The sequence below is a fragment of the Equus asinus genome, chromosome 5 (assembly GCF_041296235.1).
Source record: "Equus asinus isolate D_3611 breed Donkey chromosome 5, EquAss-T2T_v2, whole genome shotgun sequence".
Taxonomy (NCBI): Eukaryota; Metazoa; Chordata; class Mammalia; order Perissodactyla; family Equidae; genus Equus; species Equus asinus.
Window position 1 is genome coordinate 80,046,695 of NC_091794.1, and position 27,606 is coordinate 80,074,300.

A 27,606-nucleotide genomic window follows, 5' to 3' on the forward strand; every position below is an offset into this window, starting at 1 on the left:
CCTTTTCGCTCTTTCCCTCCCGTCCTCCCATCTTCCTCCCAGCCCTGAGCAACCACTAATCTGCTTCTATCTCTACAGATTTGCCTATTCTGGACATTTCATATAAATGAAATACAAACAAATAAAATATGTCGTCTTTTGTGACTAGCTTCTTTTACTTACTTAGCATGGTGTTTTCAAGATTTGTCCATGTTATAGCAGGTATCAGTACTTCATTCTCTCTTTTTTTTTTTGGAGGAAGATTAGCCCTCAGCTAACTACTGCCAGTCCTCCTCTTTTTGCTGAGGAAGCCTGGCTCTGAGCTAACATCCGTGCCCATCTTCCTCTAGTTTATACGTGGGACGCCTACCACAGCATGGCTGCCAAGCAGTGCCATGTCCGCACCCGGGATCCGAACCAGCGAACCCCGGGCCGCCGAGAAGTGGAACGTGCGAACTTAACCGCTGCGCCACCGGGCCGGCCCCTTCATTCTCTTTTAATGGCTGAATAATAGCCCATTGTATGGATGTACCACATTTGTTTATTCATTCATCAGTTGATGGACACGGGTTGTTTGCACTTTTTGGCTACAACAAAGAATGCTCCTATAAACCTTCTTGTACAAGTTTTTTGTGGACATATGTTTTCATTTCTCTTGGGTATGTACCTAGGAGTAGAATTGCTGGGTCTTTTTTTTTTTTAATTTAATTTTTATTGAGTTAATGATAGGTTACAATCTTGTGAAATTTCAGTTGTACATTAATGTTTGTCACTCATGTTGTAGGTGCAACCCTTCACCCTTTGTGCCCAACCCCCACCCCACCTTTCCCCTGGTAGCCACTAATCTGTTCTCTTTGTCTACATTTTTAAATTCCTCATATGAGTGGAGTCATACAGAGATTGTCCTTTTCTGTCTGGCTTATTTCACTTAACATAATTCTCTCAAGGTCCATCCATGTTGTTGCAAATGGGACGATTTTGTTCTTTTTTACGGCTGAGTAGTATTCCATTGTGTATATATACCACATCTTCTTTATCCAATCATCTGTTGATGGGCACTTAGGTTGCGTCCACATCTTGGCTATTGTAAATAATGCTGCAATGAACATTGGGGTGGGGGCTGGCTCCGTGGCCGAGTGGTTAAGTTCACGCGCTCCGCTGCGGTGGCCCAGGATTTGGATCCTGGGCGCAGACATGGCACCGCTCGTCAGGCCATGTTAAGGCGGCGTCCCACAACTAGAAGGACCTGCAACTAAGATATACAACTATGTACCTGGGGGGGGGAGCGGTTTGGGAAATAAAGCAGAAAAAAAAAAAAAGGTTGGCAACAGTTGTTAGCCCAGGTGCCAATCCTTAAAAAAAAAAAAACATTGGGGTGCATGGGACTTTTGGAATTGCTGACTTCAAGCTATTTGGATACCTACCCAGTAGTGGGATAGCTGGATCATATGGTAGTTCTATTTTTAATTTTTTGAGGAATCTCCATACTGTTTTCCATAGTGGCTACATCAGTTTGCATTCCCACCAGCAGTGTATGAGGGTTCCTTCTTCTCCACAACCTCTCCAATATTTGTTACTATTGGTTTTGGTTATTTTGTCATTCTAATGGGTGTGAGGTGGTATCTTAGCGTAGTTTTGATTTGCATTTCCCTGATGATCAGTGATGATGAGCATCTTTTCATGTGCCTATTGGCCACCTGTATATCTTCTTTGGAGAAATGTCTGTTCATGTCTCCTGCCCATTTTTTGATCGGGTTCTTTGATTTTTTGTTGTTGAGTTGTATGAGTTCTTTATATCTTATGGATATTAAGCCTTCGTTGGATGTATAACTTGCAAATATTTTTTCCCAGTTAGTGGGTTGTGTTTTTGTTTCAATCCTGTTTTCCTTTGCCTTGAAGAAGCTCTTTAATCTGATGAAGTCCCATTTGTTTATTCTTTCTATTGTTTCCCTTGTCTGAGAAGACATGGTGTCCGAAAAGATACTTTTAATACTGATGTCAAAGAGTATACTGCCTACATTTTCTTCTAGAATCCTTATGGTTTCAGGTCTCACCTTTAGGTCTTTGATCCATTTTGAGTTTATTTTGGTGAATGGTGAGAGAGAATGGTCAATTTTCATTCTTTTATGTTTGGCTTTCCAGTTTCCCCAGCACCATTTGTTGAAAAGACTTTCTTTCTCCATTGTATGCCCTCAGCTCCTTTGTCGAAGATTAGCTGTCCCTAGATGTGTGGTTTTATTTCTGGGCTTTCATAGAATTGCTGGGTCTTATGGGAACTTTATGTTTAATGGTTTGATGAGCTGATAGACTGTTTTCCAAACAGGCTGCATCATTCTACATTCCCACCAGGAGTCTATGAGGATTCTGAATTCTCCTTGTCAGCACTTGTTACTATCTGACTTTTTGATTATAGTCATTCTAGTGGGTATCAAGTTGTATTTTCATGTGATTTTGACTTACATTTCCCTGATGACTAATCATGTCAAACATCCTTTCATTTGCTTGTCGACCATTTGTATATCTTCTTTGGAGAAATATCTGTTCAGGCCCTTTGCTTATTTAAAAAGTTGGATTGTCTCTTTATTATTCAGTTGTAAAACTTCTTTACGTATTCCAGATACAAGTCCCTTGTCAGATATGTGATTTGAAAAAATTTTCTCCCATTTTGTGGATTGTCTTTTTACCTTCTTGCTAGTAGTGTCCTTTGATGCACAAGAGTTTTCAATTTTGATGAAGTCTAATTTATCTATTTTTTATTTTTTTACTTGTGCTTTTGGTGTCATATCTAAGAATCTCCTGCCAAATTTGAGGAAATGAAGATTTATCCCTGTGTTTTCTTTTAAGGGTTTTATAGTTTTAGCTCTTACATTTAGGTCTTTGATCCATTTGAGTTAATTTTGTATATAGTGTTTGGGTAGAGGGTCCTACTTCATTCTTTTTTTAAAAAATTTTTTGCTGAGGAAGATTCACCCTGAGCTAACTTCCATGCCAATGTTCCTCTATTTTTTAGTGTGTGCGCTGCCAGCACAGGCATGGCTGCTAACAGAGCAGTGTAGATCCGCACCTGGGAAATGAACCCAGGCTGCCAAAGTGGAGTGCACTGAACTTAACCACAAGGCCGCAAGGGCTGGCCCCCACTTTATTCTTTTGCTTAGGGCTATTCAGTTGTCCCAGCATCATTTGTTGAAGACTATTCTTTCCCCATTGAATGGTCCTGGCACCTTTGTTGAAAATCAGTTGACCATACATTTACACAGATAAAGCACATGGGTTTATTTCTGGACTCTCAATTCTATTCTATTGATTTATCTTTTTATCCTTATGCCAATACCATACTATCTTGATTTTCATTGCTTTGTAGTAAGTTTTGAAATTTGTTGTGAGTCCTCCAACTTTGTTCTTCTTTTTCAAGATGGTTTTGGCTATTCTGCGTCCCTTGAAATTCCATATGGATTTTAGAATCAGCTTGTCAATTTCTACAAAGAAACCAGCTAGGATTCTAATAGGGATTGCATTGAATCTTTAGATCAATTTGGGAAGTATTATCTTTTTTTTGTTTGTTTTGAGGAAGATTAACCCTGAGCTAACTGCTGCCAATCCTCCTCTTTTCGCTGAGGAAGACTGGCCCTGAGCTAACATTCGTGCCCATCTTCCTCTACTTTATATGTGGGACGCCTATCACAGCGTGGCTTAGCCAAGTGGTGCTATGTCCACACCCGGGATCCGAACCGGCGAACCCTGGGCCGCCGAAGGAGAACGTGCGCACTTAACCGCTGCACCACCGGGCCGGCCCGGGGAAGTCTTATCTTAACAGTATTAAGTCTTCCAATTCACGAACATGAGCTGCTTTTCCATTTATTTAGGTATACTGTAATTTCTTTTGATGATGTTTTGTAGTTTTCAGAGTATAAGTTTTGCACTCTTTGTTATATTTGTTCCTAAATATTTTACTCTTTTTGATGCTGTTACAAATGGAATTGTTTTCTTATTTTCATTTCCAGGTTGTTCATTGCAAGTGTATAGTAGAAAACTGACTTTTTAATATTGATCTTGTGTCCTACAATCTTGCTGAACTCATTTATTGCTTTTAATAATTGTTCAGTGTATTCCTTAAGATTTCCCATATACATGATCATGTTATCTGCAAATAGAGATAGTTTTACTTCTTCCTTTCCAGTCTGGATGCTGTTTGTTTCTTTTTCCTGCCCAACTGCTCTGGCTAGAACCTCTAGTACAGTGTTGAATAGAAGTAGGGAGAGAAGACATCTTTGTCTTGTTCCTTTTTTTTTTTTTTTGAGGAAGATTGGCCCTGAGCTAACATCTGTACTCATCTTCCTCTATTTTATATGTGGGACACCTGCCACAGCATGGCTTGATAAGTGGTGCATAGATCCACGCCCAGGATCCGAACCAGCAAACCCCAGGCCACCAAGTGGAGCACACAAACTTGACCACTACGCCACTGGACCAGTCCCCTATTCCTAGTTTTTGCTTTTGTTTTATCATGAAAGCATGTTGTATTTTGTCAAATGCTTTTTCTGTGTCTATTGAGATGATCACATAGTTTTTGTTTTTTATTCTATTGATGTGATGTAGTACATTAATTGATTTTTGGATGTTAAACCAACTTTGCATTCCTGGGATAAATCACACTTGGCTATGGTATATAATCCTTTTTCTATGTTGCTAGATTCTGTTTGCAAGTATTTTCTTGAGAATTTTTGTGTTCATATTCATAAGATATATTGGTCTGTAGTTTTCTTTACTTGTGATGTCTTTCTCTGCTCTGAGCATCAGGGTAATGCTGGCCTCACAGAATGAATTGGGAACTATTCTCTCCTCTTCTATTTTTTTGTAAGAGTTTGTAAAAAATTTGTATTTATTCTTCCTTAAATGTTTGTTAGAATTCACTAGTGAAGACATCTGGGCATGGGCTTTTCTTTGTAGGTAGTTTTTTTTTTATTAGTAATTCAATCTCTTTACTTGTCATGTGAGTATTCACATGGCCTATTTTTTCTTGAGTCAATTTCGGTAGTTCCTGCCTTTCTAGGAATTTGTCCATTTTATTTAACGTATCTAATTAATGGGCATACTCCTCGTCTTCACTCTTGCTCCACTATAATCCGTTCTATGTGTAATAGCCAGAGTGATCTTTTTGAAAACGCAAATCTGATCATGACACACCCCTGCATCCAGCTCTTCTATGGCTGCTCTCTGCCTTTAGGATAAAAACCCATGTCTTTAATGCTGCCTGTAAGGCCCAGCACGTGCTGGCCCCTGTCACCTCTCTGGGTTCATTACCCTCACAGAGCTGTGTTCTCCCTTTGTTCCAGCCACGTGGAACTCTTTGCAGCTCCTGAACATACCACATGTGACAGGTGCTGCTTCCTTTGCCAGGATCTTTTCTCATGGTGAGCTCTCGCATCTTCTTCATGACCCAGATTAAAATGTCACTTTCTCTGGAAAAGCTTTCCTGGCTCCGTCTCCTTTCTATGTGTTCCCCAGGCCCCCTCCCTCTTTTATAGTATGCACTGCGGTATTTTATTGTTTGTTTATGTATCTGTCACCCCACGGGGACATCTTTGTTTATATATCTGTCTCCTTCAGGGACATTTTATTTATGTCATAATAGTTTATAACATTGTGAAATTTCAATTGTACATTATTTGTCAGTCACCATATAAATATGCCCCTTTACCCCTTATGCCCCCCCCAACCTTCTTCCGCTCTGGTAACTACTAATCTGTTTTCTTTGTCCGTGTGTTAGTTTATTTTCCACATATGAGTGAAATCATATGGTGTTTGTCTTTCTCTGTCTGGCTTCTTTTGCTGAACATAGTACCCTCAAGGTCCATCCATGTTGTTGCAAATGGGACGATTTTGCCTTTTTTATGGCTGAGTATTCCATTGTCTCTCTATATATATCTCATCTTCTTTATCTATTCATTAGTCAGTGGGCACTTGGGTTGCTTCCACGTCTTGGCTATTGTGAATAGTGCTACAGTGAACACAGGGGTGCATAAGTCTCTTTTAATAGTTGATTTCAAGTTCTTTGGATAAATATTCAGTAGGGGGATAGCTAGGTCTTATAGCATTTCTCTTTTTAATATTTCTGAGAAATCTCCATACCGTTTTCCATAGTGGCTGCACCAGTTTGCATTTCCACCAGCAGTGTATGAGGGTTCCTTTTCTCCACATCCTCTCCAACATTTATTGTTTTTTGTCTTGGTAATTATAGCCATTCTAACAAGAGTAAGGTGATATCTCATTGTAGTTTTGATTTGCATTTCCCTAATGATTAGTGATGTTGAACACTGTTTCATGTGCCTGTTGGCCATCTGTATATCTTCTTCGGAAAAATGTCTGTTCACATCCTCTGCCTACTTTTTGATCAGGTTGTTTTTTGCTTTGTTGAGTTGTGTAAGTTCTTTATGTATTTTGGAGATTAACCCCTTGTTGGATATATGATTTGCAAATATTTTATCCCAGTTGGTGGTTGAGGGACAACTTTTTAATCCGCACATCCTGAACCTGGCAATTTCTCCGCAGTGGATCTGAAATTTTATTCTAGCACATTCCATCTCCCTCATCCTGCATAGTCTCCCATTTACTCCAGTTAATTTCTTCTTCCTAGGCTTAGCCCCGTACTCCAACCAATGTCTTTTTGGAATACAGATTGTGATAATCACCACCCCTCCAACTTCCTGCATTTGTATGTAATATCAGCTGACACCTACTGTATGTTTACTATGTGCCAGGCCCAGTGCTATGAAAAATGTACCTGTGTGGTCTCATTTACTACTAGCAATAGTGAAGTCACTATTACTAACCCCATTTTTCTGAGGAGAAAACGGAAGCTCAAAGAGGATAAGTGACTTGACCACAGTCACACAGATAGTAGGTGATATAGCAGGGACTTGGACATGAGTCCATGTGATTCCAGAATCTATGCTCCTAACCACAGAAAATATTTGCAAATCATATATCCAACAAGGATTAATCTCCAAAATAATAAAAAATTCATACAACTGAACAACCAAAAAACAACCTGATCAAAAACTGGGCAGAGGATGTGAACAGACATTTTTCCCAAGAAGATATACAGATGGCCAACGGGCACATGGAAAGATGTTCAACATCACTAATCATTAGGGAAATGCAAATCAAAACTACAATGAGATATCACCTTACCCTGTTAGAATAGCTATAATTACCAAGACAAGACAGTGCCATACCATGCTATTCCTTCTTTGATTTCATCTGATTCATCAAAAAAATATGTGAGGCAAGACAAGTCTTGTTTCCAAAGGACCAGCAGGAGAGAAATCTGAGGCCAGCAGTGATAAATCCAAAAGCTAGGTAAAGCTGAAGGCCACACAGCATGGGATAGTAACATGGGACTAGCTTTCAGGACAGAGAACCTCCTAGAACACTATGAGACTCTGAGGAAGACAAAGGAATCCCACCATGGCTGGCTGAAGTTGGGAGTGACCCCTGCCTTCCTCCTTTAGAGCCCACAAGCTGGGCAGTAAGGTGGCTACCAAGCCAGGGAAGGCTGCCTAGAGACAGAAGGAAAAGTGGGAGCTCAACACAGGCCAGAATCTGTCTGGTGTTGAGGTGTCGGTCTGAGCTGAGGCTGGGTCATAGCCGATCCAGACATGCACTGTTTGGACAAAGCAAAGAATCCTAGGCTGATAGCTACCTAGAGATGTAGGGAGACGTGCTGGGGATGGAGGCTGGAGAGCAAGGAAGAGACCAGGGGGATATTGGTCTTCCCATTATGACAGAGATGTGAGGGGTGGTACATGTGTAAAATGGGTCTTCCAGAACATCTCTCATCATGGAGAGGCAACCCCAACAGAGGGCTTGGGCCTAAGACAATATAACTAGGGACAGTGTTTCTTCTCCTGGAAAGTCCAGTTTCTCCCTCTTTGGTTCAACTTTTCCCCTTGATTGGCCAGCAATAAAAGGTAGACATTGGATAGAGGTTCTCAGAGCATTTATTTTTTCTGATTATAAGGCCAGGAGTGGGGAGTGGCTGGGTGCTGGCTTGGGTGGAGGAGCTGAGGTAGGATTTGTAGGGGGTGCGGTGGGTAGCAGAATGAGGAGCACATATGTGAAGCAGCTGAACTAGAAGGAAGGAGGTGAGGGGTAGCTGTCAGAGTAGCTGCAGGAGGCATGGGAGCAACTGCAAAGGATGAGGACCCAACTCCCCTAAGCCCACCCTATCCCTGGATCCCCTCTTTTCTTCCTTAAGTTAAAAAAAATTCCTTGAGGCAGCTCAGGTCAGAGGCTACACGGGTCAGAAGTCACAGACTGGAGAGCGGAGTTTGCTCTGGCCAGCAGAGCCAGGTTCTGACTGGACGGCAGCTCAGGCCTCCTCAGCTGTAGCGTCGATGCCCGCATAGGTGAAGTTCTCGAACAGCGACATGTTCACATAGGCCTGGGGAGCAGAGCAAGCTTTAGTGGGGGCCAGGGATGGGGGTGCCTCTGGCCTAGAGGTCCTTGACTTCCATGTGGTTGGGGCGTTTGAGGAGACACTGATTTGTTCTGGAGACTCAAGATGGCCCCATGGTCAAGGGCGTCAGACCATAGGTGGGGGGCACAGGTGAGACCCTTGAAACAATTGTTAGAGAGGAGTTTTTTCATGCCCTCATCCAATGAATTGTTTGCTCATGCATTCATTCATTCATTTACTTATTCATTTATTCAAAAGGCTATTTTTGATGATTTACCCATATATATGGTTATTTGATCATTCCTTCATTCTTAAGATAGTTTACTAATTCCTATAGTTATTTAGTCATTAATTAATTCATATGAAGAACTTATCATATTATGCATTCTCATGTATTTTTTCATTTGTATTTACTTGATAATTTGTTTATTCACATGGTTATTAGATTCAGTTAAAGTGTTTATTTGTATGATTATTGTAACACGCATCCACTAATTCTATTCATTCATTCAATTACTGTATCATTCATTCATCCATCCATCCACCCATTTGGTTGGTTGACCATTCATGGCTTGCACTCTTGCCAGATGAGAAGAGGTGTCCCAAATGAGAACAGGCTGATGGCCCCAGTGTCTGGGACCTGGGACTAGGGGGAGGGATTTCCTGCTGGCATTAAGCAGTGGCCTTGGAAGAGGTCAGAAGGGCCTAGTGACTAACCTAACAACCTAACACGAACTGGAAAGGAAGGCTGCATCCTGGGGCTGGCCTAGCTGTGTTGGCAGCCAGTGGTGGGGACAGGGACATGGAAGCTGCTGCTTTCTGGCTCCTATAATAGGGCACCCCTTTGAGCTTAGTGAGCCCCACCCGCTTCACCCTGGGTCTCCTCACCTTCCTGGCTTCCAGCATTCGGCCCAGCTGCAGTGCAATCTGTGCAAAGGGAGGTCGCTCATATGGACGGTCCCGCCAGCACTGACGCATCAGCTCGTACCTGCAGAGGGGGCGGTGCTGAGATGAGGAGTCAGGGCTACCTAGGGTGATGGGGGTCACAGGGCTCAAGGCTGAGGTGACTCACACTTCATCATCACAGTTACGAGGCTGCTCCATTCGGTAACCCTGAGGCAGCTTCTCATAGAGTTCAGCACAAGTCATGCCACAGTAGGGTGTGCCCCCTGCCGGAGGGGACAAAAGCTTTCTCAGCCCACGGGCCCCAGGTGGGATAACATAGGGGCACTGAGGACTCAGGGTCAAGGACTCACCAAGGCTCACGATCTCCCAGAGGAGGACCCCAAAGGACCAACTGAAATGAGGAGGGTGCACTTGGTTACCTTGTAGGCCCTGTGGCCCAGCAGCTTATCATCTACCTACCAGGTGTGCAGCCCCTCCCAGCCCCTGCATGTGTCTACTCTGCAAGTGTTTGGCCTTGGCGAGATGGAGACATGGAGGCACTGAGAGGTTAGCTAGCTTGCCCAAGGTCTCACAGCTGGTAAGTGGTAGAGCCGAATTCAAACCCTGGCAGTCTGGCTCCAAAGCCTGTGCTCTTAACTGCCTCTCACACTGTCACAACCTCCATGCAGGTGATTGTCAGGTGAAACCAGGGTGGGAATTCTAGTGGGGGCAGGGAATCTAGGGGGTCTTGGGGCAGAAGCAGGAAGCAGGCAAGTAGTGGTCAGAGGGGTGGTTGGTATGATGGCCAGTGAGCCAGGCAGGCCAAGGCCAAAGGGCTTGGGGCCAAAGGGCAGAGCCAGGACTGGTGGGTTGGGCAGGCCAGGTTCCCTGGAGAGAGGAGCAGGGGTGTGTCAAGATGGCCATCTGGGCGTGGGGAGCAGAGAGGAGGAGTCTTGAGGGTCACGCTCTGGTTAGGTCCCCAGGTGGGGATGACCTTGCCCTTCAGAGAGGAAGCGGAGAGCATTCCTTGAGTGGTCTCCCCATCTACCCAGGCATTACCACCAGCATTCCAAAATCTTTCCAAGGCATCCCCCAGTCTGTTAGACAAAGACTGCCCTAAAGTACCCCTACCCCAATACTACCCCGAAACACCTACCAAGACAAAACTTCCTTCCAGTTAGCCCCCTACCCTCCCACTAAGATGCTGGACATTGCCAAGGTATACCCAAGATAGACCTGTGTCACACCTGGAACACACTCTAGGGATGCCAAAGTCGTGCCTTAGACTACCTGAGACATGTATGAGATGCCTGCGTGCATCCTTGGGGGACCAAGCCCTCCTGCCCCTTCCCAACCCCACACTCACACGTCACTTTTGGTGGTATAGACGCTGTAGTTCAGAGACTCAATGGCCATCCAGCGCACGGGGAGACGCCCCTGGGAGAGAGTGGGTTTGAGGGGTTGGGTGAGAAGGAAGGGCCTATTTAAGGAGTCTTGGGGGGCAGGGGCCAGGCATGAGCCCTGAGGGGCAGGACTGGCTGAGACTTACCATAGTCTTCTTCACATAAACCTCCTCCCCCCGAGAAAGGCCAAAGTCTGCAATCTTGGAGGCCAGGTTCTCTCCGACCAGCACATTTCGGGCAGCCAGGTCCCTGTGGATGAACTGCAGGCATAGTCAGAAGTCAGGGAAGACTGGGGATGAGTGAGTCCAGGACTCCTGGGCCAGTGAGGGGTCTGGCCCCATGGCCAGTCTTTGTGGGACCCTCCATGCCTTTGGTAGCCCCTTACTCTTCTCCCTACCCACCTAGGCCTTGCCCTGGATCAGCGACTCTTGCCTGAGAAAAATCACAGTGCTGGCTGTCATCCCTACCTTCCTATAACCTGGGCCATAGCCAACTCAGGCTGTATCCCTCTTTCTGAGACAATGGTGGGCTTTTCCCCAGTGACCACACTGCACCTTCCCCTCTCACATGCTGCCTCCCTGCTCTCTCCCAACCTCTCCCCTCTCCTCACTAACGAGAAAGGAAATGCTCTTCTCTTGCCCAAAGTGACCTTCTCCTTTGAGTTCTAAATCCTCCCACTTGGCCCTCTGCCTCTCTCCATCAACCCCTCCCTCTGCAATGGCCTCTTCCCCTCTGCTTTCAAAGATACTCAGGACCTTCCTAACTTTAAAATGCCTTCCTTCAGTCTCATGTTCCCCTCGCTCAGTCTCACGTTCCCTTCCTGCTACTCTCCCCTCTCTCCTTTCATTCAAGCAGAATGTCCTTGGACTGGGGCTCAGGCCTCCATCCTCTGCTCCACCCTCACCCTCTCCTGCTGGGTCTCACCCACTCCCTCACCATTAGCATCACCATCTGTGTGGAGACAACTCCCAGATGCTTGTCTCTGGCCCAGACCTCTCTCCTGACATCTAGGCAGGCATCTACAACTGCTAACTCAACACCTCCACCAAGATGTCCCCTGGATGCTTCACCTCCAACACCTCCTCCAGACCTGCTTCTCGTCCTGTGCCCTTACCCACTCACCCAGGCCAGCAACTCGGGGTCATGTCCTCTCTATTTCTCAATCCCACATCCAATTAGAGCCTGCTGATTTTATCTCCTGAAGTCGGGCCAGTGGTCTCCTCTCATCTCTCTAGCATGCCCCCAACACACACACACCTGCTTCTCACTCAGGTACTGCATGCCATTGGCAGCATCACTGGCAAAACGCAGCAGCTGCCGGGAGCTGAGGGTGGAGGCCGTTCCATGTTCTCGGGCAAAAGCTGGGTCCGTTTCCAGGACCCGGCTCTTCCGCAGAAAATCTAGCAGGTTCCCGTAGGGGGCATATTCAATAGCGATATACAAGTAACCTGGAGGTGAGGAGATGTACAATGGTGGTTTATTACAGGCAGCCTGGGGTGGCAGCAGGTACCCAATGGTAACATACAGGGGCCTGAAGCATGAAGGAGAATTGCTAGTGAAGTTTAGGTAACCTGAAGCTCCCAGCAAGCTACTGATGTGGAGGAGGTGGTGGCTGATGATGCAGGTTTGGAAGAAGGGGTAGGTGATGAACTGGGGGCTCACCTCGGTTCTCACAGGCCCCCAAGAGGTTGATGATGTTGGGGTGATGCCCCAATTTGCACAGAACTTCCAGTTCTCCCGCAAAGTCACGATGGTCATTTTCAGAGGCATACTCTGTGCAAAGAATCCAGTATCACTTGCCAGAAATAACTCTGGAGAAAGGGCATGGGCTGGTGAGGGCTGGGGTCAGTTACTGGAGGGAGCCAGGTGGGGCCTGGGATGAGTGGGACAAAGGAGAGGGTTGGGGCTGGGTTCAGGGGTCACTCCCAGTGGACCTTTCAGCATCTTGATGGCTGCATTCATTTTGAGCCCGTCCTTCTTAATCATGGCTCGGATGACTTGGCCGAAGTTCCCCTCCCCGATGAGGTCCTCAAAAGTGATGTCCTCCCACTCCAGCACTGGGTAATTCAGGGGCTCAGGCTGTGGTTTTGGTCGCCGGGTCAGCGTCAAGGTGCCTGAGCTGAACTGCAGGATGGTTTCTTCGCCCTTCACAGGATGGGACAAGTGGGCAGACAGTCCAGGCAAAAGACATGGGGACAGCAGGAGGCACAGATAGGCAGACAAAGAGTGGTTAGACAAATGGACAGAGACCCAGACAGAGGGCACCCTGGTGGCCAGCCAGGGACAGACATACAGAGAGATGACACATACTGAGACAGAATCATGGGAGTTGGTGCCATGAGTGGGCCATCAGGTGGACAGGTGTCCACGGCCACAGCCTGGGGTTCAGGTGTGTGGGGTTCTGGAAGAACAAGGAGTGAGTCAATGGAAGGATGACATTTCTAACATTTGGAACAGAAAGGAACTGGAATGAGCTTGATGGAAGCAGTGAGCTTCCCATTATTATACTCATCCCACAACCAGGCTTCTTTGTCCCCAGGGATGCTCTGGAGAGGATTCCAGCCTTGGGCAGGGGGCTGGGGTACATTTATTGCTAAGCCCTGAGCTGCTGGGTGCCAGTGGAGGGGTTTTCTTCTCCACAGCAGTCTGCCCTCTTGGTGTCCATCTATGGACCACCCAGGACCTGAAGATAGAGCGTAACAAAGAGGAATGTCCACTTTCCACATTGAGCAGGAGCTGGGCCACTTGGGCAGAGCTGATGGCAGCAAAAGGAAACAGCTGAACAGGACTAAGGGGCTGCCAATATGAGAACCGGAAGAAGGTGAAGACAGACCCAGTGGTGGGGCTCCCTAAGTGAGCTGAAGCCAAGCTTGATGGGTGAGGGTTCGGGACATGGGTCACATGGATTCACATGAAACACGGCAAGCTGAAGGCACACATAAAAATGCACATGCATGTTCTAGTGGTGGCACTGTATACAGGTGCATCCAGCCAAGGTACACATGCACATGTGCACATGGAAGAACACAAGCACAGGGACACATGTTATCAGGGATACACACATATATACCCACAAATGAATGCACACATGCACTCATATATGGCACACACATTCACATTACACCCACCCACACGCAGACATATGTAGGTATATCTTGATGTATGTTAGGAAAATATATATGTTTAAGGCTGCTTTCCCACCTCCTTCCCTCCACACTGGTACCCATTGCCCTCCCCCCACCACAGCAGTGGCAGCCTTCTGTGGCACTGACCTCAGAGGGAGGGCCAAAGCAGTCTGGAACAAAGGAGCCAATTGAGTCTCTGAAGGGAGTATTTTCAAAGCATGACAGAGACAATAGCCTTGGACACTAGGATTTCTATCACAAGGATCAGCCCTTGAGAGAGAAGAGGGGTTTTTTGAAATGCCAAAGCTTGGGTCTAAATATAAGAGTCCAGGCCTGGAGGACCAAGGGCAGAGTTTGGATCATAAGTGACAACAGTGGGGAAGATCTCCGAAGAGATAGGACCGGCGGGTGGGAGAGAGAGATGGGAGGAGGTGACAAGGTGAGGTGATGCTGGGTCCCTGGAGAGGAGCCAGCAGTGCATCCCCACTCACACCCCTGAGTGTGGGCCTGTGTGCTGGAAGGGCGTGGACTACAGAAGGACAGAGAGCTCAGACTGGTTTACAGGGAAGCGCAACTCCAGAGTGGTGGAAACAGCTCGGTGAGGGGATGCGGCAATGGATCTGAGGGCCACAGAATATGCTGCCTTCCGCGCCACACAGGGAGGCACCCTAGAGTCCTTAAGTCTCCCAAAGGAGGCTCTGGGATTCACAAGCATGGAGGATGGAATGAGGAGCTCACAGAATGAGTGGGCTGTGGGCAGGAGGCCACAGAACGCCTGAGGACATCAGCCACAGATGTGTGCAGATGGAGGCTGTCTCCCAAGTCCAGGAGGGCCTGCCAGGACAGAGGCCAGCATGAAGCCCAGGTGCCCCTCCACGACATCACCATGCTACCTGGGCTTAGATCCCCCCTAGGGAGAAGGGGGAGATCCCGAATTGACCACGGTGACATATCGAAATTCCTCTGAACTGGTAATAGTAAATGTTTCACCACTAATATAAACGGGCTCATGAGCTGAGTTCAGTTCTAGAGAAATAAAGAAAAATATACTTTGTGCCCTTGAGTGTCATTGAGTATAGTCTATACCCACCACATAAAGACACACACACTCGAGGTGTACAAGTACTTTGTGTGTACACAGGGTCTGCACATATGCGCCCTGGGGCGGGCACAGATGACTGACCGATCCTGATTGGTAGGTGAAGGTACGTCGGCGATGCAGGCAGCTTCTGCGGATGCACACCAGGGTGCAGAGGGCAGCCAGGATGGTGAGGCAGGTGGCAGACACGGAGCCCACTGTAGCCAGGATCAGCTGTTTATCCAGGCCCTCTTCAGCTGCCCGGATCTCTTGGACTGGGTCCCCGCTCTGCAGCCCTAGACACAAAAAGAGGGGCAGATCAGGGGGTGGGGGTTAGGGAACCCAGAGGCCACCATGGGCTTGCACAGAGGGAGAGGTCAGAGATCCCAGTACTGGGGAGGGGGATGTGAGGCCTAGGGACGGGGGGTCACTGGAGTGATGATTTTGCCTAAGAGAGCAGATCATAAGAAGGGGAGGGTCAGGGCCCCCAGTACCAAAGCTCATGTCACTTGTGGGGAGGGGCCCAGAATGCCCCAGCTTCAAGGCAGGATCATGTGGAGGGAGAGAGCACTGAGACCAACCCTAGGCCCAGGAGTCCCCGTGGGACCTGCTCTCTCACCATTGCCCAGAGTGGACTCTTCTACCATGTTGCTCCAGTCACCAGGACCCTGGACACTGGCCCGCACACGGAAGAGGTAGCGTGTGCTGGCATTGAGGCCGCGGACAATGGTGCTTGTCTCCTCGGGCCTGTCCACATCCATCCACAGTGGGTCTCCTGAGCCCCCAGCCACCTGTACCTCCACGATGTACTTGGATATAGGCCCAGCCAGAGCCTCTGGGCGCTGCCACATCAGCTGGATCTCAGAGTCTGAGAGGGCCTGGGCCTGGAGGTGTCGGGGGGCTGGGGGCCCTGGGGAGATGGGGGTGGGAAGGCATGGCTCAGACAGGACCAGGCTATGTAGCTGTGGGGTCAGACAGGTCCACTCTAGCTGGGTCCTCTGCTCTGTGGACCCTAGAATGGGAGCCACCCTGCCAACCTCCACCCTCCCTGCTGGCCTAAATTCCTTTCTCTATAGCCTCCTCCACCTCTGAGCTTCTGCTTCCCCTCGTTCTCCTCATATCCCGTATCTTCCTGGTGTCCCAGATCCTCCCATGTCCCCCCCATGCCCTGTATTCCCTCAAGTCTCACGTCCTCCTTCCCATGACCCTTCTTCTGCACATGAACTGTGACCTCCCCATGCTCTGCTCCACCGCATAAGCTCCTGGTATTCTATACCTCCCCCGTCGCATGTCCTCCCTGTGTCATGTCTGCCTGATATCCTGGGTCCTCCTTATGCCCATGTTTTCTGTCCATGTCCACCCAGTCTCCTAAACCCCTCTCATCCCGAGCCTGTGACCCCCTTCCCCAGCATACCACTGGGGGGCAGAAGCACGCGTGCGGGGGGCGAGGCAGGGCCCAGGACGGTGCAGTGGTAGAGCCGCACATCCAGCTGGTAGTGGGTGCCAGGCGTGAGTCCCGTCAGCAAGGCGGTGCGGGCCTGGGGGGACGAGACGTTCTCCCGCCGCTCCTGTCCCCGTGCCCCGTCCCACAGGCGCAGCAGGAAACCATCGCCCACAAGTGGCCCAGGCACCGAGGGCAAGGACCAGCTTACTCGCAAGCGGTCAGGGCCCTCCGCATGCCAGCCCTCCAGCCATGGCTGCAACAAGGGCTCTGAAGCCAGAGGTCAGGGGTCAGAACTGTCCAGTGGATCCCTGGGGCAGGACAGGACAGTGATCCCTGGTGGACGGGGTGGGACAATCTCCAGTGGGAAAGGCAGGGGCCCCTGAGGTGGACAAGACATGACAACCCCTGAGTGTACAGGACAGTGGCCCCTGGAGGGACAGGAAGGGACAACTCTTGGTTTCTCACCAGGACAGTCTGTGGTCATGAGGGTGGGAGGCCCCCAGGCTCCCTCCCCCCCATCCCCTGGCCGGCTCAGCTGCACACGGACACTGTATCCCGTCTTCGGCCTCAGGTTCATTAACGTCACATTCTCACTGGGGTCCACTGGGGGTGGGGTGCACAGCACACATTATTCAGTTCCAACTGCTTCTAGACCTGCCATTCTCCCCTCAGCCCTCTCTTCTCCTTACGCCATTCTCCCTCCCTTTCCATTCTCCCCTTCTTCCCTCCTATGACCAACACCCCTGTCCTGCCCCAGCCCCCTGCCACCCCAGCTCTCTTCCCACTCACCTACAATGGCTGACCAGTCCATGGTGCTGTCCTGGGGCCGGTAGTGCAGGCGCACAGATGCGATGGGTCCGTCCCCAGAGAAGGAGACCAGTGGGGAGACCACAAGCTGGCGGCTCTGCTTGGCCAGGAGCCGAGGAGCAGTCCGGGCCACTGGGGGCACTGCCAGGAGACTCGGCATAAGGCATGGCCAGACAGCCTACCCAGTCCTCAGGAAAATGAGAGGACTCTGGGCTCTGGCCATCAAAGACACCTCGGGTCTCAGTTTGGATTTGGAGACCCTCTGGGCTGGGGAGAGACCAAGTTCAACAGATGACCAGGGCCCAAGGAGGACAGAGTTCTGCCCCCTGGGCAGCTTGGGGCACAAGGTCTTGGGAATAAGGACATGAGGGTATCCCAAAGGATGTTAAGTGCGGGAGTGACATGTCCAAACAGGGTTTAGGGGAGCGCACTATGCCCATGCAGTGTGGGGGTGGACAGAGCGGCTGAAGCCCAAGGCAGGGAGAGAACATGGTGTCAGCCTGCTCTCCACCCTTCCCCCATCATTCATCATTTTCTTAATTAAAAACAAAACAAAAAAAAACTAGCCAGTGATGAAGCACCTGCTCTGTCCTGAATGCTTCATATGCATGGTCCCCAATTCTGAGAACCACATTTCAGATGGGGCTCATTGCTCCTGTGTTATGAATGATGACACTGAAGCTCAGGGACACTGAAGAACTTGTCTAGGGACATGCAGCCAGGGGGAGATAGAGCCAGGGTTTGAGCTAAAATCAGTCAGTTCTACCCCAAAACAGCTTTTGTGTTCCTGCCCTGCTTCCTCACTCCATGGTCACTGCCCCTGTTCTAGTCTTAGCTTTCTCTCCAGATTATTGCACTGATGCCTTAACTGGTTCCCTTGCTTCTTCCAAACATTTACTAAGAAGATTTTCTAAGAAGAATGTATGGACGGATGGATGGAAGCAAGGGAGGGAAGGCAGGTGGGTCAAGCAGGATGGAGGGTTATGAGCTGAGGGGGTGGAGAGGAACAGTGGCTTCAGACAGAAATGAGCAGGTCATGAGGAGGTGCTGATTTGGAGAGAGATGAAGTCCCAGTTTGGATCCTCTGGAACCCCCGGTGCCCATGGCTCATGCAGGGGGTTAGCTGATCAGGAGGCAGCTGGGCCCCTGAATCAGACACCAGGTAACTTCCACACTGACTTCAGAACCAGATCTCACTTCATGGAGGTCCCACCAAATGGATCTGGGGCTCAGGAGAGGGGTCCAGGCTGCAGATCATATCTGGGAGTTGCCAGGGGGCCAGTGAAATCTTCGGAGTAAATCACATTTTAAATGATAATAAATGTCAACATATATTGAGTGCATACTCTGCATCAATGCTGAATGCTTCAATGCATCATCTAATTTAATCTGCACAGCAACCCTATCAAGTGAGCACTGATATCTCATTTTCAGAGAGAGAAACAACTAGCTACAAGGGGCTAAGTAACTTGCTTAAGGTGATGGAACTAGGAATTTGTAGAGTGAGGATTCGAATCCAGCTCGTCTGGGTCCAAAGGCTGGGGAGAGAGAGGAGAGAAAGGCTGCAGGTGGAGCCCTGGGGCCATGCTCATATTTCCTGGTGGTGGAGGGGCTGCAAAGTCATGGGAGGGGGCTGGTGAGCAAGCGAGAAGCAGAGTCTGACAGTGAGAAAGAGGAAGGTGAGAGAGAGGTCTGGGCTTCTGTGGGGAAGGAGGGGACGTCAGGAGTAGAGGGAAGGAGGAGTCAAGGGGCAGCAGAGAGTGTGAATGGCCAAGGCCTCGTGGTGCTGGAGGAAGTGAAGGGTCACCCAGACCCCGGTCGGTCGGGTGCTCTGCTCTGAGCAATCCCAGCATGGGTGGCTCCCTCCTCATTCCCCTGGAGACTCCAACGCAGCACCTCTGGGAAGGTGAGCAGGCCACCCTCTGCGCCCCACAGCCCATGCGCTCCCCTGTTCTAGCACTGAGTGCCCTGGGATGTGACTCAGAGTCGGGAGGCAGCATCCAGAGGCACAATTAAAGGCACCCTGTGTGTGTCTGCCAGGAGGGGTTGCAGGAGGTGGAGAGGGGAAGCACGGCCAGGCAGGAGGCTGGGCAAGGCTGGAAGGTGTTGGGCTTCTGAGGCACGGGATGTCCTTTCCAGATGGGACTGAGCTTGTCCCCAGCCTTGAGGGTGCCCAGCCCAGGCCTCTGGTTGATCCCAAGCCCTCTTCTTTGCCTGGTGCTGGGCTGTGACCTTAGATGCCCTTGCCCTTCCTGCTACAATGCCCAGTCTGAGCAGCATTGACTGGTGCCCACTCTGCCCACTGTCCATCCTCCACAGCCCCAGGACATCACTGACCTTTGACGTTGACCCTGAAGCGTCGGCTGTCTTGGCCACCAGATGTGGACACCCGGCACTCCCAGAGCCCACTGTCCCCGAGGGTCAAGCGGGGCACCTCGAACTCAGCTGTGGTCCTGTCTGGCTCCACAATGGCCTTGGTGGACTGAGAGAGACCGGGGAAGGGGACAGACCACAGACAATGTGCCCTATGTGGCAGAACCGCATGTGTCTGTCTGGATTGATGAGAGGACAGAAGCCAGGTGGCAGCCCCTCAACAATCAGCCCAACCCTATGTGAGCCATGGCCAAGTCAGTGGGTAGAGCCCATAGAAAGCCCTGAGGGGTCGGGGTTTGAGGGGTCAACTGTGGAGCTGGCGGGACGGGGCCCTGGGTTAGGGCTCACCGGGGCTCACCTGGAGGACGGTGCCATCTGGCTTGCGGAGCTCCATGCTGCCCCGGACCGGGAAGGGGTTCCCCGCGGCCGCACAGTTGATTCGGGGCATTGTCTCTAAGTTGAACTCCAGTTCTGAGGCCACATCAAGGATCTGGGGGATCCGGTCTGGGGAGAGAGAGGACACTCATCCCAGAGCCCCCACAGGGGCAGACACTGACCACCATCTGCCCAGTCACCCGAGTCTGAAAGCCAGCAAAGTCCCACGTGACCCTCCAGGGAGTCACCCGAGTCACTCCTCCCCACCTCTGATAGCCGCAGAGCCCACCTCCCGCACCCTGCCACCTCCTGACATCGTCTCATACTGCACCCAGGCCCCTCCCGAGCCTCACAGCTGGACACCGGGTCAGGCCTCCTTCGTTTCTGGGCCCTGCTACAGATCCCCCGGGGTCTCCTGCTTCCATTCTCCACTCAGCAGCTGGGGCCCTTTCTCGAACACACGTCTGACCACCTGTGCCTCTTCAACAATTCCCTACCACCTCTGTCATATTAAGTGCAGACTCTTTGGCCTGCCATTCAACGTTCCCAAGATCTGACCTCTTCTGACCACTTTCCCAGCCTTCCTCCACTCCACTGTCCTGGTACCTGAGCCTGGGTTCTCAACCCCTGGGCCTTTGCCTATGCTCTTTCCCCGGCCATCTCTCTCATCCTTCATATCCCATCTCAGACCTCACTGCTTCCCAGAAGGCCTCCCTGACCCTCTCAGACTGCTCAGGGGCCTCCTCTGGGCTCCCACACACTTGGGCTGCTGCCCACCCCTGGACGGATGGTGGGCTGAGTGGTGAGAACTCCTTCCAGACTTTGAGTACTAACAGGGAGACATGCCTGGTGAATGCTGACTTGTCTCGAGGGGTCTCACAGCCCCTTGTGCTCATACCTGACTTCTCACAGTGTACTCCATGCCACCCCGAGGGGCAGACACAGCCGCTGAAGCGGTCACAAGTGCCGCCATTCTGACACTGGCACCGGAGGCGGCAATCGGCCCCAAAATGGCCAGGGGCACAGGCTGGGAACAGAGGAGGTGTGGTTACAGGGGCACAGGCCAGGGGGTAACAAGGGCACAGCTGGGGTCTGGGTAATGATAGGCTGGGTGGAGAGGGCACTGGTCAGGGGAACAGGGATCGTGGAGGGCTTGGTGTGTAAGTTCAGGCAGGAGCGAAGGGTCCAGATCAAGCTTGTGGCCCCGGTCCGGGTCAGGGACCATGGAGAGTGGGTTAGTCCTTACCTTCCTGGCACTGGCTTCCTCTCCAGCCAGATCCACAAGAACAGCCGTAGGGGTCCGGGAGGCAGAAGGTGAGGCCCCGGCAGCCTGATGTGCCTGGGCACTGTTCTTGGCAGCTCTGCCCAAAACGGCCCTCTCTGCAGGCTAGAAAGAGGGCATGTGGGTGTGGGGCCTCTGTCGGACCCCAGGGTGTAGCAACTACCTGGTACTTTCACCCCCCAAGCTCCATCCCCATGGTTTGAGGGTCTTCCCCCAGCCAGGCATCCTCTCCTGCCTAGGTCCTCCTTACCCTGCTCACAGCGGGTGCCAGTGAATCCAGGGGGGCACACACACTCGCCATCCTGGTCATGGCAGACACCTCCATGCAGGCAGCCTGGGCATTCCTTGGTACAGCCTGGGCCCCAGCGCCCAGCCTCACAGCCTGGAGGAATGTTCTTTCAGCAGCTGACCCTCACCCACCTGACCACTGCTGCTGAGGACTAGGGCAGCCCTGGGGGCCTAGGGGATCCAGGGGACCCACAGGAAGTGCCCACAGGGCTCCTCGTTTCCCATACCCCCACCACCTCTGCCCTCTGCCCCTGACCTCGCACGATGAGCCGAAAGAAGGCACTACCCAGTGGGCTGGCTTCTAGGTAGGTAGCACTGTAGATGCCACTTGATGGTGGCTGCACATCTGGGAACCGCAGCAGGAACCGGCCATCCTGGGCCTCATGCCAGTCCAGGGTAGAGAAGTAGGATCCTGGGGGCATAAACAGGTCAGGGGCCTCAGCACCACATGAAAGCTGGCACTGCCCTCTGCCCACCTGTGCCACACCAATGTGCACTATGCATGGTGATCAGACTTGGGGGAAGGAACCAGTGAGTGTCTGTACTCAAGCCAGAAAGCCAGGAAGCATCCTCTTCTCCACGTTCCACCAACCACTGGGTAAACCATCAGGTCCTGTTCAGTCTAACTCTTTCTCATCTCCTAGAGCAGTCCGCTTCTTTCCATGCCCTCCGCCACCACGCAGTCCCAGCCTCCCACAGCCTCCTAAGCAATCTCTGCCTCCAGTCTCCCCCTTTCCCACCCGTCCTCCATTCAGCAGGCAGTGTGATTTTTCTGTAACAGAGTCCTCTGCAGCTCCCCTCTTAAACCCTGCAACAGTTCTCCACTGGCCTCAGGACAACACCCAGCCCCTTGGCGCATCCTATTCATCTGTCTGGCCACTGCTCAGCCTCTCTACACGTGCCCGACTCCTAACATTCCTGAATTCCCGAATTGCTTGTTTCTCTTCTAGAAACACCACGCTATTCAGAGCTTCCTGCTTTTGCTCTTATTTATCCTGCTTCTGGAATGCCTTCCTTCCTTCTTTGGCTAATTCCCATTCCTCCTTCTGGGCACAGTTAGGGTGTCATCCACTGGGGGATTCCTCTCCCTCCAGAACATGCAGACCCTAATATTAGGGTCCCTGTCCTACCCCCTTCTTGCCTCTCTGCTCAGGACTGAACAGACTCAAGGGAGCCCAGGTCTACCTGACTCTCCACATCTCTTATCAATTTGTGGGGCCGGAGCCCAGGAGGCAAACACCTTAGCCAAGAGAAGGGTCCTCCTCCCTCAGGAGCCAAGGGACACAAGAGGCAGCCCAAGGGCTGGGCGTCTGAGGGCTGCGGCAGGAATCTTGGGGCCACTCCCTCCCATGGGGTGGCCAGAGGGCCTGCAGGGCCGGGGCGGGGGCAGGCCTGGGCCGAGATCCCCAGGCCCCCACATGTGAGTCTGGACAGATCTTTGGAAGATGTTAGACTTCCCCCGCCTGTGCTGGGACTTTGTCACCAGTTTTCTTCTTCCCCCTGGGGACTGCTGCTCCCTGCCAGGTGGGCTATATAACAGCACCTGCTAACTCCCAGGGGAGAGTCAAAGGCGAGGGTTTAACAGAGTGCTGACTTGGGGGTGACAGGGAAGGAGGTAGCTGACTGGGAGGGGCCGCTCCTCTGTGTGCAGTAGGAGGACAGCTCAGAGCTAGAGAGGAGATGGATGCACGTGCTTCCCAGGGTCCAGGGCAGAGGACAGGCCTGGAGGTGGGCCGGGGGGTAACAGGTGTGTCAGAGTCATGGGTGTGTAGAGGGCCAAAGCTGGGGGTGCTGAGGGTGATGGAGGGGTCCGGGTGTCAAACCTACAGGTTTATCTGCCCACCCAGCTCAGATGCCCGCTCACCGTTGCTCTTCCAGATCACATCCATCTGCTTCTCCTTGCGCACACGTGCGGACAGCACTGCCGTGTCGCCTTTGTTCACCGTGTGTGTGACCTTGTCCGGGTGCAGGTGGGCTGAGGGGTGGAGGCTGGGGTCAGAGGTGAAGGCAGCCCCCCTCCTCCCCCTCCTTACCCCCGGGCCAGACTCACCTCCGGGGCTGTTGTGCACGTAGATGACCGGCGTGCGCCGCGCCCCCGCGCCGCCCACGCAGGAGAAGACGCCTACGAGGTCGGAGGGTTGCGAGAAGCCGCGCAGCGTGACCTGGTGCGAGCCGTTGCGGGCCAGGTGCGGGGGCTGCCAGGGCGGGGGCGTGCGCACGATGCGGTCGTCCTTCTCAAGCAGCAGCGGGGCGCCCCAGGCGTCCGAGCCCCTGCCCACCCCGGCCTCCCCGGACACGCAGGTCAGGAAGAAACGCTGGGGTTCGGTGAGGCGCAGGTCGGCCAGCAGCGTCAGGTCCACGGCCGCACCTGGGGCGGGACACCAGAGCTCAGATCAGCTGGGGTCCCCAACCCCTCCCCGCTGCTCTCCCCCCCCCCCCCCCCCAGGCGCTGCACTTTATCAGGCGCTTCCACCCCCTCCCTTCCTCTCCTTTTCCCCTTCTCCGTGCGCTGGCCCCTTTCCCTCAAGCCTCTTCATCCTAGAAGAACAAAAACAAAAACAAAGCCCCTTCTCTGGCCTCCCAGTCCCCTCCCTTCTCCTGCCAGATGGCTTCCCTTTACAGCCCAGCTTTCGGAAAGAATGATCGATGCTCCGTCTCCGTTTCCTCGCTTTTTATTCCCCATCAGCCCCCTTGCTTGACCTGTCTCTTCCACTGCTCTGCAAAGGGGCTCCTCTCTCCCTGCCCCCCACCACGAGGGTGCGGGCTGGGAGAGCCGTGGAGAAGAGACGGGTCTTGGAGGGACCCTTCCCTGTCACTCCAGAAACCTAGACATGTTTGCAGTGCTGGGATTTAAGGTGGGAGAGGCTGGCTTCTGGAGCCTGGTGGTTGTGGGGCAGAAAGGAAGGGAGCTCTGGGCCTAGTGAAAGGCCAGAAACAGGGAGGGCAGGCCTGGGGCGGGCAGGCCTGGGGCAGACACAGACTGGAGGTGGGCCTTACTCTTTGCCTTCCAAAGGGCTCTCTGCCTTGTTGGGGAGACAGACATGGCCATACCTGTCAAATGCAAGGAGCTAAGTGCAGTGGGGAGCACAGAGAAGGGGTGCCTAACCCAGCATGAGGGAGGCAGGGATGAAGACAGGCCTCCTGGGAGACAAAGCTCCAGGGTCTTAAAGCTGAGCAGGACATGAGGGTGAGGAGAATGAGGATGGGGAAAGGTCAGTGGTAGGAAAGGGTATTCCAGGCAGAGGGAGCAGCCTGAGTAAAGGCATGGAGTGAAAAAGCCTATGGCGTGGACAGGGGGCTGTCCAGGCTCCGTGTGGTTGGAACACACGTGTGAGGCTGAGAGTCGGGAGAGACCAAGTGGAGCTGGAGTCTGGAGGCCAGGCCTGACCAGGGAGAGCCCATGAGCCTTCTCAGCCCCGGGCCTCACACCCTCCTGGGCCCCTCCTTCTCTGTGTCTGCCTGCTGGCTGCCACTTAGCTTATCAATTCCTGTTCTTTCAAGGCCTACCGTGAGTCAAGCTGGGTTTGCTGACTGCCTATCCTGTGCTGAGCACCTGTTTTCCATTGGAGCCTCACACCCTCCAGTGGAGGTGATGTCTTTCCATTTACAGGCGAGGGTAATAACAGTTATTCTTCAGGCCGCCTCCAGCCAGCTCATCCACTCCCTTGGCTTTAACTGGCAGCTCTGAGTCAGTGACCCTGGGACAGCCTCTCAGCTCGGGCCTGCATTTCCATCAGCTCTCCTCAAACCTGCCCCTCTCTGGTGCTCCCTGACTCACCCATCACCTGAGACACAAACTTTGGAGTCTTTCCTACTCCTCCTGTTGTAATAATTAATGTTTATTGGAGGCCAATTATATACCAGGCACTTGACTTGTGTTCTCTCATTTTATCATCCCAACTATCCTAGGAGGTGGCTGTTATTACCTCAATTTTATAGCCAGTGAATGAAGACTCGAGAGAAGAAATTTGCCCAAGGTCATACCATTAGTAACTGGCAGAGTCAATTTGTCTCATTCTAAAGTCCGCACCTCTTAGCATTGTGCTGGCTGCCCCAATCCACCACAAAATTCTGCACATTCTGTTTCTTCAAAGCCTCTTGACTTCATCCCCATCTCCAGGCCCACCCTCCTTTAGCCCTCACCCTTACTCACCTGCACCATCCCAACAGCTTCACCCCTCCTTCCTCAACTCATCCTCCGAAGTGGATCACAACGTCTAAGACCTTGTGACTCTCTGGCCTACAGCCTCCTATGGCTCCCTATTGCCCTCAGGACACAGTGCCTGCTCTTGAGCCCTTTACTGCTCTCACTCTGCCCCTCCTGCTGTGTTCCCTCCAGGAACCTTCTCTCTCATGTGCTTCCATGTCTCTGAGACTTGCATCTGTTGTTCTGGCTGCCTAGAATGAAGACCACCACTCTTAATGAAGTCTTTCCTGACTCTCTTTTCGTCTCCTAGCCCAAGGTGGAGCAAGCTGACGCCCCTGGGATTCTCCTCTGGATCTTCTGGGTCTATCTGTTTAGCCCGCACCCCATGTCCTGTGTCCCCCATTAGACCGTGAACCACTCGAAGGCAGCTCTGCGTTCTAATCCTCTTTGGCCAGCGCACTGAAGCAATCAGCTACCAGTTACTCAGAAGCCCTTACCGGATGCCAGTACTGTGCCAAGTGCTCTGTGTAAATACTTCATTTAAACCCCATAATGGCCATAGGAGCTCAGCATCATTTTATCTCAGTGTGCAGATGTGGAGGCTGCCTGCCTCTCAGCTAATGGCCCACCACTTAGCACAGCTCCTGGAATATCGTTGGTTCTTAATAAATGTTTGTCAAATGAATAATTGAATGACTCCAACGCACTGACCTATGAGCACCCCCTGAAAACTTCACAGGGCCCATAGGCCCTGCTGTCGCCACTTGTCCTAAGGTCTAGCACAGTTGGTGGCTGCTGCCCTCTCCCCACTCCTCCATTCCCAGGCTGCAGTGATTTCTAGAGACTGCCTGGGTTTTCCCTGGCCCTGATCCCACTTTCTAGCTCATCAGAGTATGGAGAAAAGTGGTGGAGGTGATGATAGGGTTTCCCGGGGGAGAACCAGGGCCTTGGGGACTGACTGGGAGGGGTGGTTTGGGGGAGACTCACCAACATCAGAAGCCAGGAAGAGGATGGGGAGCAGTAAAGGGGGCCCCAGCCAGACCATACTCCGGAGGCTGACCAGGCCAGCCAGGACAAGCTGGGCCCACTGTCAGTTAATCTGGGTCTGGCTGCTCAGCTTATGCCGGTCAGTGTGTGTTGGTGCTAGGGAGGAAAAGGAAGTGACTTAGCTTAGGTAGGAGGGGTGGCAGGCGAGAGGGGCGGGAAGGACTTATCCTGTTTCTAGGCCTCCAGGAGCCCCCTAGTCTGGCCCCTGCAAGGCTGGGGATGGGTGTGGCCTGGAAGCCCCTGGAATGGGGTCACTTGAGGTGGGGGGAGGGTTGTGGTAAGGACAGACCTGGGGGCTATTGGACTGATTTTCCCATCCTCTCTTCTCCCCTTGGTCCTCAGTCTTGCCGGCCAGGCTTGCAGGAGGCAGGAAAGGGAGGAAGCCAGTGGCTTCCGCCTATTGAGGAGGGATGGGGGAGGATATTGTTCTGGAGTCTCCCCTCCTCCCAGCACATACACACAATAGGGCCCACACAGTTCCTCATGCGTGTGCCCCAGGACACAGCTACATGGGTGTCCTAGAGAGCAGGGCACGTCTGTAACACAAGGATCTTTGTGGGCCCAGGAATGTACACAAACGAACAAAAGAACACTCACTCAGGGCAAAAATGGACCTTCAATTCTATCTTGTGTAACTCTCTCCTTTTACAGATGGGGAAACTGAGGCCTGTGTGCTTGAGGGCCCTCTGAGGTCCTGGCAAGGCTGGGACTTGAACTTCTGACTTAGTTTCTCCTCAAGGGCACGCATTAAGCAAACCAAGGGGAACACGCAAGGAGTCTTGCGTTTACAGTCCTGAGCTTAAGCCACTAACAGAAGCTTCTGCTTATTGTGTGCCCAATGTCATTCGTTTTACAGCAAACCCAGACCCATTCCTGGGCACTGGGACAGCAGGAGCCCGCCCAGGCGGTGTACTC

General features: G+C 51.7%; 1 protein-coding gene and 1 long non-coding RNA gene across 5 annotated transcripts in view; one reads left to right on the forward strand and one right to left on the reverse strand.

Moving 5' to 3' along the window:
• LOC106847923 (uncharacterized) overlaps positions 1-7,793 on the forward strand; it is a 23,972-nt gene extending 16,179 nt beyond the window's left edge. For all 3 annotated transcript variants that reach the window (XR_011503442.1, XR_011503439.1, XR_011503440.1), the window contains one exon: positions 330-7,793. This is a non-coding gene — a long non-coding RNA (uncharacterized lncRNA). The remainder of the gene's footprint in view (positions 1-329) is intronic.
• A 173-nt stretch (positions 7,794-7,966) lies between these two features.
• On the reverse strand, positions 7,967-27,068 carry TIE1 (tyrosine kinase with immunoglobulin like and EGF like domains 1). 2 transcript variants are annotated; one of them, XM_014867502.3, is made up of 24 exons: positions 26,981-27,068; positions 26,632-26,787; positions 23,548-23,865; positions 23,362-23,472; positions 21,754-21,909; positions 21,460-21,591; positions 21,174-21,314; positions 20,826-20,954; positions 19,911-20,056; positions 19,517-19,661; positions 17,162-17,320; positions 16,838-16,975; positions 16,343-16,639; positions 15,548-15,838; positions 15,034-15,224; positions 12,660-12,870; positions 12,388-12,498; positions 11,983-12,173; positions 10,872-10,985; positions 10,689-10,759; positions 9,694-9,734; positions 9,510-9,606; positions 9,326-9,425; positions 7,967-8,422 (listed from the first exon to the last, which is right to left on the reverse strand). In XM_014867502.3, exons 2-24 carry the CDS (start codon positions 26,687-26,689, stop codon positions 8,351-8,353), a joined length of 3,420 nt encoding a protein of 1,139 aa, XP_014722988.3. In that variant the 5' UTR covers positions 26,690-26,787; positions 26,981-27,068; the 3' UTR covers positions 7,967-8,350. The 2 variants fall into 2 exon arrangements, with proteins under 2 accessions (XP_014722988.3, XP_070366226.1); XM_070510125.1 differs by lacking the exons at positions 15,548-15,838; positions 16,343-16,639.
• Positions 27,069-27,606: the final 538 nt, after the last annotated feature.

What these genes read in the sequence shown, in the direction of transcription:
- TIE1 (XM_014867502.3), bottom strand. Translation starts at nt 26,689, where the DNA reads ATGGTCTGGCTGGGGCCCCCTTTACTGCTCCCCATCCTCTTCCTGGCT. An exon ending in TCACCTACCAATCAGGATCG is followed by an intron (nt 12,871 to 15,033) that starts GTCAGTCATCTG and finishes CATCCTGTGAAG; the next exon opens with GGCGAAGAAACCATCCTGCA. An exon ending in TATACCACCAAAAGTGACGT is followed by an intron (nt 9,735 to 10,688) that starts GTGAGTGTGGGG and finishes TCCTCATTTCAG; the next exon opens with TTGGTCCTTTGGGGTCCTCC.